Source organism: Lepisosteus platostomus, chromosome 2, assembly GCF_059453375.1.
Source record: "Lepisosteus platostomus isolate fLepPlt1 chromosome 2, fLepPlt1.hap1, whole genome shotgun sequence".
Lineage (NCBI taxonomy): Eukaryota > Metazoa > Chordata > Actinopteri > Semionotiformes > Lepisosteidae > Lepisosteus > Lepisosteus platostomus.
In genome coordinates this window covers 19,040,620-19,050,712 of record NC_142612.1, presented here as the reverse complement: position 1 = coordinate 19,050,712, position 10,093 = coordinate 19,040,620, and the positions used below count along the sequence as shown (strand labels likewise).

General features: G+C 38.6%; 1 protein-coding gene across 6 annotated transcripts in view; it reads right to left on the bottom strand.

Moving 5' to 3' along the window:
- LOC148676115 (ETS-related transcription factor Elf-1-like) overlaps positions 1-10,093 on the bottom strand; it is a 30,415-nt gene continuing 20,322 nt past the window's right edge. For 3 of the 6 annotated variants that reach the window (XM_088602930.1, XM_088602948.1, XM_088602939.1), the window contains 6 exons: positions 7,622-7,732; positions 5,590-5,763; positions 4,657-4,737; positions 3,991-4,183; positions 2,986-3,522; positions 1-1,457 (listed from right to left, as the gene is read on the bottom strand). In XM_088602930.1, coding sequence (XP_088459056.1) covers positions 863-1,457; positions 2,986-3,522; positions 3,991-4,183; positions 4,657-4,737; positions 5,590-5,763; positions 7,622-7,732 — 1,691 coding nt within the window. In that variant the 3' untranslated portion in view covers positions 1-862. Of the gene's footprint in view, positions 1,458-2,985; positions 3,523-3,990; positions 4,184-4,656; positions 4,738-5,589; positions 5,764-7,621; positions 7,733-8,796; positions 9,842-10,093 lie in introns of those variants that run through there. The other 3 variants (XM_088602971.1, XM_088602954.1, XM_088602964.1) reach the window with 3 other exon arrangements.

The window sequence follows — 10,093 nt, the reverse complement described above, 5'->3', positions numbered from 1 at the left end:
TTTGTCAAAATTAAAAATGTATTTAATAAATACAAATCCACTCTGATGTTTAGAATTATTTCAGTTTAACAAGAACTATTGTTTATAAAAATTAGAATGCACAACAAGTAAAACTATATCAAGTCAAATTTCCTGTACAATATTTACATTTTTAAAGAGTATAATATTCTAACTGCAAAAGGCTTTTAGCTTAAAATTTCAATTGTCAAAATATTAGTTTAATAAAATAAGATGAATTTAAGCATTGCATTAAAAAAGTTACACAAAAGGCAACAGTAATTTTATAAATATAAATTAGAGGAATTTATAATTATGTACACTTCTTAAATTTGTAGATTTGATAATTTTGTGAATTTTCAAAAATATTTGAAATGTACAAAAATTTTGGAGGCTTTATTTGAATTGATAAGATTGGGTACTTTTCTTTCACAAAAAGAGAAAAAAATGTTTGGATGGTACTTTGCCTAGATTTCAAAGAGGCAAAATCTATTTTTTAAAAAAAAAACGAAAGCAGTAGTAAAATCAAACCAAAAGGTTTTAAACAGATTTGCATCCAAATTTACAACTGGTTAGATAACTGAACAAGCCTTAAAGAATACCAACACACAACAATGAATCATTTGTTATTTCATTTTTTTCTAGTTTGTTTAACAGATTATATTTGAGAAAGGCATTATACTTTTGAAACTCACACCTGTTAAAACCCTGGACAGTTCTGCAACTCAATGCGTGTTGTCACACAGAATACCCAAGTGCCAAAAAGTATTTTAGTGATCGTAAGTGCTGAAAGCAGTAGAAAAATCAAACAGCATCTCTTTGAGTTCTCTACTTTAAAGTACTTTAAACGACAGAACATCGGACTTCAACCAGAATCACATTCAGTGTCATGGCTTCTTGCCTCTGATTCCACCCAACCATCATTCACCACCACCACCCTGAAGTGCTGATCCAGTTGGATCTCTGCCTGCTCGAGTCTTTCCGGTGAAGTGTTTGGAGTCTCCTGTCTCTGAGAAACACTCTGCTTGGTGTCTGGTGCTGTGATGACAGAAGCAATAACTGTCCCAGGAGGATGAGACACAAGCTGCTGACCACCACTTGCAAACGTCACTACAGATGTTGCAGAACCCACTGTTGGAGAGGAAGGCAAGGGAATCGTCTCGTTATCTCCTTGCAAATGGGCAGCAACGTCTTGTTGATTGGAGTTACTGCCGTCAGCCAATACGGAAGAAGGCGATGTCGTTTTTGGAGAAGTCACTGCAACATTTTCCATGAGCACTGCCATTGGCTGGGAGGAGGGCACAGTCTGAAGGAAGAACTTGGGTGATGAAGCCAAGGTTACTGAGGTGTCCTTACTGCCCAGGACTGTGGCCAGAGACACTGGCTGTAAGGTCACCGTGTGAAGCTGCTGGTTTCCTGGAGCAATAAATACCGGAAACTGAGTCTCGCTGTTTGTGCTGCTGAATAAAAAAAAAAGAAAATGCACTTATTTTGTTTAAAAAAAAAAACTCGGTTTGCAGTGTATGTGTGTGATAACGGTCTTTCTTTTGAGGTGCCTTCGGAAACGAAACTGCTTTAACCTGTCGATGTCAATACATAAAAGCCACATGCAAAACAAAAAAAAAAAACAATCTGGTGATGGTAGTACTAAAAATATACAATTGACTTTCCCTCACACAATGAGTTAGATGAGTCAGCTCAGTACTCATTCTGATCTACCCAAAATAGAATATTCCCAAAGGTCATACTGAAGTAAAATACTCAAAACAACTTACAATCTTCTGAGATGAAAAAAAGTTAACGTTTAATCGAGCCTTGCTCATTTAACATCCACTTATGCAGAGAAAGGCAGCAGGGTGTTAGGTATTTTCACTAGGACAGTGGATCAGAGAACAGTATCAGAATCAGTATCACTGCCTGCAAAGTGTACAATACCATCCTTTTTCTGGAGGTTCTCTGCAGCTTGAGCAGCATAAGAAGTTTATATAGAAATAATTTCAAAACAACTTGGTGGTAAAAATGGCTGTAACCCAAATTTTCTAAAAGATACTTTGCAGTGAATTTTATTAAGTAAAGTCCAGGGGAATGCACGCAAATTGTTGATGCCAGGAGTGTCTTCTCTGGTCATCAGAATGTATTGTGCTTTACTACAGTTTCAACAAAACTTGCAGTCCTCATGTTGATCTCAAGAACTACACACCTGAGATTTCAGGAAAGCAGGAAGACCAGCCAAAACAGAAACAGTTTAAGAATTCAGATTTTTAGTTGTACCAATAAAGAAGTGGCAGTATCAAGACAGAAGAAATACTGTGTTTTTTTATCAGGTAGTAAGGAAAACTGAAAGCCCAGAGAGAAGGAATTATAATATATATGGCACTATATATACAGTATATACACTTATATAGCGCTTTTCTGGACACTCCACTCAAAGCGCTTTACAGGTAATCCCCTCCACCACCACCAGTGTGCAGCCCCATCTGGATGATACACATCAGCTCTCAGAGGGGAAGAGAACAGAGTGATGAAGCCAATCCATAGATGGGGATTATTAGGAGGCCACGATTGGTAAAAGCCAATGGGACATTTGGCCAGGACACTGGGGTTACATCCCTTGGTTTTATGTCTCATTGGAAGGACGGTGCCTTTTTTACAGTATAGCGTTCCCATCAGTACACTGGGGCATTAGGACCCACATGGACCACAGGGTGAGCACCCCTTACTGGCCCCACTAACACCACTTCCAGCAGCAAACTTGTTTTTTCCCAGGGGGTCTCCCATGCAGGTACTGACCAGGCTCACACCTGCATAGGTTCAGATGGTTTTCAGTTGTGAGCTGCAGGGTGATATAGCTGCTGGTATTGCTGGCACTGCTAGGAAGCAAGAATTAAGGATCCCTCCCTCCTCTTTCTGACATGAAAACTACAACTTTGATTACAATGAGTCAACTACATTAAATAAAACCCCCAATTCAAATAAAAGCACGCATACCTCGCCGTCTGGCCTCGTGCTTGTGGTTCTTCTATTTTCGGAAGGCTGCCAACAGTGAACTTTCCCTCCTGAACGTTCTGCAGATTCTCCAGCAGCTGGACTGTCCGAAACACTGAGCCATGCTGCCCTGGTTGCAGTGCTTGGATGTTTTGCAAAGTTCTCAACATTTCAGCGGATACTATTGGCAAATGATGCTGCTGGATAAGTCCCAAGGGCTTGACCATTTTTGAAGAGCTGGAGAAGTCTCCAGATTTCATAACTACGGTGGGCTTTGCTATGCCTTCTGCTCTGCTGCCTGATATTACTGTTGTGCCTTTAGCTCTGTGCTTTGTTCTGGGATTTTTACTGACGGACGATTTTGTAAAGGAAAGTGTAGGATCGTCAAAAGGGATATCTGTTTCGGGTACGTCAGTTGATTGATCATGTGAAATGTCGTCATCCTCATCAATGCACACAAGATTTTGTGGCATCTCTTTAAATTGGTACACCAGTCTTTGTCCTTCTACTTTTGCCAATATCCCACGCTGGTAATAGTATCTGTGAAAAGCACCACAAAGTCTGGATGAGAATTCTCTTCACTTCTCAAGATTTACTCCACAAAAGTAGTCCAAAACAGACCTGCCCTACTAACTGACTACACTCATGAACTGTAGGAAAATTTATTTAACACAGAAGAGGACAGTAGTAAAATAACTCTGAAATTGATATATTGTTTTGTGACAGTATATGGAGGTCCAAAACATGTGGCATATGAACAAATATAAAATACAGACTTACAATATAAAATAATCTCTTTTTTCCTCCACAGAATCAAGGTGCTGTGATATTTATAACAGAAAGAGGAGATGCAGAAGTCTAAAAGTCAAGCCTTTTAGCCTCATTTCAGAGAACCATAAAATAAATGCATGCAAACCTAAAAGTGCAGCACTAATACAACTAGGTGTTATATCATTTCAAGACCTCTAACCTCTGCATTGCTCTGGAGATCCGACATTGCGGTCTTACCTGAGAGCTCTGCCCATTGTCTCGTAATTCATGTCTGGCTTATTTTTATGTTTTCCCCACAATCTAGAGACAGCTTTGGAATCCACCAGTTTAAAGATGCCCTTATCTCTTTGTGTCCATTTAATATACTTTGGACACGTGGATTTGTCCTGTAGCAGAGCCATCAAGAACTCCCACAGGTACAATGTATTTCCTGTGGAGAGACAGAACAGAGGCGACTTACAGTCCGTGTTCTATTAAATGGGTCCCTAAAAAGCTAAAATGTACATTTGTTCAATAACCATTAAACTCAGAATAACTTGAATTACTGAAATGAAATACAGAAGATACATGATTATACACGTGGCTTGTTCTTTAACTTGATTTTGAAATATAAAAGTATTTGTCATTCAATTTCCTATCACATAAAAATAGTGTCAGTTCTGGCCATTACTATTAAATATGATGTTTTTTAGTTGCAGCCAAGCATCCATGAAATTTACATGGATGCTTTTAATTCACTGGTAATTGTGGCTGACAAAGCCCAGATTCTTTTAGCTAAGCAAACAAAATCATTAGCTGCCTTCATTTTTCCATATGAAAACGTTGTGCGATGCAACAGACTCCTTAGAAAAGTCCCAAAGCTCTGGAACCAGATGGACCACAGCTTCAAAAACAGACTCCTACCTTTGCCATCCTTACTTTTCCTCTTGACTAGGATATTTGGTGTTGTTGGGGACTCGGGTCTAGACTGCTTAGGTTTTCTTCCTGAAATAAAAGCAGCAGCTCCCAGTTACGACATGCAATAACAGTCCTGCTTGTTTTCCGTGATGCATGATAAAAACAAAAACGCAAATGTCAAGATGTTGAATAAGGTCTTGGTTGACAAAGTACTTGCTTATGAGAGGCTTTTGTCAAAATTTCCTTTTCAAAATTTGACATTGACCGCTTCCATACAAAGGGAGCTAATGAATGCCCCCTCATTAGAATGCTGAAACCACAGGCAGACAAAATGTTTTTTCTATCATACTGGAAACTGAACAATTTCATTGCATGCATCCTGTAATGCCTACTACTGCACACAAAATACTACTGACAATTCCAACTACAGTATATAAACAGCACAGCATTTAGATACTTAGTAATCAAACTGGAATACTTACTCCTGTTGTTTTGTGTTAAAATGTTATTGTCTAGAGTGGTCAAACATATAAAAAATAATCCATAAACACACACACGCAATAAACTACTGACAATTTCCAATATGGAAGTAGCACTACATATATACTTAGTCATCAAGGAAGATTAAGTATTCCGGGTGCCTTTTCTCAAGATTGTACTTTTCTGGACTATTTCTGTCTTTCTGTATGAAAATGTACCCAGAACCCACAACCATTCCCTCACCAAAATAATTAAGTTAACAAACATCAAGAATGGAATTTGCTTTTCTATAAGAAGTACATTCTGAGGGACTCAGAAACTTTTACTCTAAAATAAGCATTTTCTAGGGTCTCTTAGTCCAATAAAGACAAAAAAAAAAACTAAGCCCTGTACAGTTTCAGACAGTTATTTTCATTTTTTTACTAATCTTCTCAGCTTTCCTTTTGGTGGTCACCTCGCCTGTGCCACCTACTGTACCTTTCTTCTTCTTGGGCTGCTCCGCCAGCTTCGCTGCCGTCCCCTTGCTCTGGCCCTGAGGAAGCTGTGCTGCCCCCTGATTTCCATCAGCTGTCACCGATACGCGAGTAACCGGAGTAGCGATGACCTCACCCATCAACGGCACCACCACATGAGCTGAGAAAACAAACCCCACACCGACAGTCAGGGACCCAATCTCCAGACGGGAGGCTGCTGACTTTGTGCTGCCTCGTCCGGGAGGTTTCTCAGAAGGCAGGGCATGACTCACAACACCATAAAAGATACACTGAAGCAAGCATCCTGTGAGACCAGCTACGGCAGAAAAACACGTCATCGCTAGAAGACAAACTTCATGTGCTAGGAAAACAACCCTTCGGATCCGATTTCTTACTTTCTGACTGACATCTACCTATGGCTAGAATTGACACAGGCACTAACAATAAGACTAAATCAACCCTCAATGTATGGGCAGTTTACAATAACAAATCCTCTGTTATTACATTAAATGACAATATCAGCTCCTACAATTATTAGTATTGTGCAAATGAAAATGAACCAAGCCAACATTCTACTGAATATCATGAACGACTGAAATGAAATACATAAGGTGCATGATTTTACATGTTGCATGTTCTTCAGCTTGATTTGGAAATACAAATGTTTTAAATATTTGATTTCCGATCACGTAAAAATAGTGTCACTTCTGACCCTTACACTCCTAAAACACGCAACCCATTAAAAAAAAAAACACTCTTCTCTGTACCAATGCTACCCAGATCATGAGTTTTATTGACTTCTACACTTATGCTCTTGCTGAAGCCACTAAGCAAATTAAATTTTCCCAAAACATCTTTATAATTCTCAAAAACATCTGTAGTCATGATAATAACTTTATTTTGTCCAAGAAATACTAAAGATCAATGAGAAAAAGCTAAAAAACACTTCTGTGGCATCCCTATGTTTAATACAGGAGGTCCCTGTTATTATTTGCCCCTTTATAAAAGTTTCTCTGAACTCACTGGAAAGAATACATGACAATTATCTGCACGTATGAAGTGAAATAGTGAAGCTGGCCAAGAAGGTTGGTTCTGGCGACATCCCTGATGTGGAAAAGTTGCTGTAAATCATAAACTTGTGTGCACTGAGACAGACATTGAATGAGAAATGTGATGACAATGCTCCATCTTATGCAGGAGTGTGACTCCATTAGAATCTGCTTCAGTAAATATGCTGTTCATAATTCTCTCCTGTGCACGGAAAAGGAGTTTGTGGAATCAAGAATTGCTAGGTTATAAAAAAAGGAATATACATGAACAAAAATGTATTCAAAATGTCACAAATACTGTAAACTAAGTAATGAGAATGGTTTCTTACTTTTCTTAGTGTTTCTTAAGTAAAAATTGTATTTTTGATCCTTTAAATCAGAAGTTGTTCTAAAAGTGCATATAATGTTACATACAACACTACATAATAAACAAAACAATATAGTACTGTACACGTACTTTAATAATCCTGGGTTGCTACAAGTTAAACACCTTACCCTTTCTTCCAGTCCCTATCCCTACAATTATCCATTGTTTCTAATGGGAGAAAAGTACCACATTAAGTTGCAAAGTTGAAGTCTACATTCTTAGTCCCTAACCACCAATTTTACATTCTATTATTCTATGGGACAATATTCCCAGTTATAAGTGGTTTCACTACATGTTGCACCTTTGTGGTCCCTAACTTTCAACATATAGTGGGGAACTTTAACAATAAGCCTCTGTATTTTCCTGACTTTCAGATTCCCTGCAACCTCTTTTTCAACTAGATGAATGCCTATAAAAATATGGATACGTACAGTGTATCTCTCGGCCAAACATAACAAGGTAAGGTTTAACATCGTAAAAAGTACTGGGCTTCATCCACACTAACAAAGAACTAGAAAAACACATTTCTCAAAGTAAACCAAAAGTATATACGTTTACAAAAAGCTGCTACTGTGGCTTAAGAAGAGAGGGCCAAGGCTCACCAACGCGTTTTTCGTCCAGGAGGGTACCAGGGGAGTCCATGTGGAGCAGTGCCTCGGCAGCCTCTATGGTTTCCATTGTCTCGTCACCTCCATCGTGACAGGAGGCCTCCACTACAAACAGGACAGTTAGTTACTCGCACAGGGGTGCCTCACAGCTGAAGCAAACGTCTTAAAAGCGGCCCTTCTTGAAAATGTTCGTTCATGGGTCATTTTTAGTGTCATTACCAACATTCCCAGTTAGCAATGCTCTAACAAATTAAGCAAATCCGATGCAAAAACAAATAAAATATTAAATCTCTTTCATCTCATTAAAAAAATCAATTAAACAGGTGTTGAAATGAAGGAATTGTTTTTGAAAAGGTCGGGGAAAAAAACGGAACTTCAAACTGACGTTTAAAGCAAGCCTTGTAGTTGGTTAGCTGCAGCGGGATGCAGAAATAAGGTTTAAAGTAGAACCTAGAGCGCTGTCGAGTTATTAATGCTCCGCAACGTTGTGTGCTAACTTTGGACACTGCCCTATTGACAGCGGCTGAGGACATAAATGGAGATGGGCTGCCAGAGACTTTGTGAAGGAATGCCAGAACATGATCTCTTCCTGGGCAAGACGACCCCAAATTTCAGCGAACCTTGTGCAGTTAACGATGAGATTGAGAAACAGTGCATAAACCAAACTCAGACTACAACTGGGTTTTAAAATACGACTTCGTACGGTTCAAGAAAGAAAATCCGAACGTAAATTCATATAATGGTATAAATATGGCGTGCAGTATAATACTGTATAAGGAACATTTTTTTACAATATACAAAATAGATCATGTAAGTTTTTGTCAATGACCTGTACTTTTTAGATGTCTCGGTGGTCATATCACAATGACCAAGTGTTCACATAAAAAATAAGTTAAAATATATCCAAATACAAGACGACAAACCAGCAAACAACTTATTTTTTTCAAATCCTGATTTCAAAGTTATAAAGTTCCAAACAAAGTAAAATACATAACGCATTTCCTGGCATTTCTTTCCCTGCCAACAGTTTCAGTAGCGAACCGACACACCTCCCCAGTTAGCTGTTTTTTTAATCCTACCTCACCGATTTAACTCACAAGCACAATCTTTCGTTTCCTATTTTGTTTAATCACTTTACCACAAACGCTTAGTCACGTCTATACCATTACCTGCTTTAATTAACAGATCCAACTGATTTCTCCTTTGGCAAAGCGTAGTCGCCATTTTATCACTTTATATTTTAAGTTATTCCGCAAAGTTAAAAAAAATAAAAATAAATCCGGGAATCTATTTTGGTGCTCCACCCCAGGAATAGGGGTGCTTTCAACTACAACCGTCAGTTTTATTTTTCAGGAAAAAAATAACTCTGTACATCTTCGTCACGTAGTGAAATAACATTTTTAATCCACCGAGATTACCACTAGCTATTTTCGATTTTACCGAGAGGTATAACAGTAATCTACGTAATTTTTAACAGACGTGACAAACCACCTAGCGAAACCACAGAAAGGGACAGTGCGAATGTTTTCCTACACTTCCTGGATAAAGGTCGGTCCATGTGCCCAGCAGTCCTGCTTCCTGGGGAGGCGGGGTTTCTAAAACTGAAACTCTGAGGGAAAGCTACTTTCCCCCGAAGGTCAGCACTGGCTCTAAAATTCTTGTAAGAAAGTAAACATTTGGAGGGTGGGGGGAGCGGTCATTTAGGATAAAATGCGGGTCTATTTTTTCAGTTTTATTTCTCTGTTACAAATGCCAGCATTTTAAAAACAAAACGTTTAGTGCAGTTTGTACTGGCGGAACAATAACAAATAAACACTTAACATTTCATGGGTAAGAGTTGTCAACATCCCATCCTCCCCCTCATCACACAGTGTGGAAGGTCGCAAGGGGAAGGAAGTGTAATAAAATCGTCTGTTTTTGCAATCGAAAAAATATAAATGTATATTAAAATACCAACTTTGCCTACTATTTTATAATAGTAGCACAAAAAGAGAGACTATGCGGAGCGGCGGATTAATTTTAGTTGTATCAGATCCATTAAACGCAAACGCAGGTTCAGAAACAGGCTGCTGTTGCTCCGCACTGACCCCTACAGCACTCGCTGAAAACCCAAAGAGACCCGTGACTCGACGGCTACGATGTGGTTCTGCTCCGAGGCCGAATTTGAAAAATGGAAGAAAAAAAAGATAACTGTAAGATACTCGTCAGCTCCATTGACGTTTTTATTCTTCACAGTAAGTGCGATTTCTGTGTAAAATAGACACGGAAGATTTGTGTTTGTTGATAATTCAATCACCTTGCGTACAAAGAAGGCTTTACGAAAATACATGTAAAAGTACAAAAAAAACATTGCATAGTGTAAGACCTTTTTGATCACGTAAGTGGGTTTAAATCTTGGTCCTTATTTGCCACATTTCAAGATAACCACTGAATAAGGGCAGTTCTGAAACTAATTCGTATAGTGTT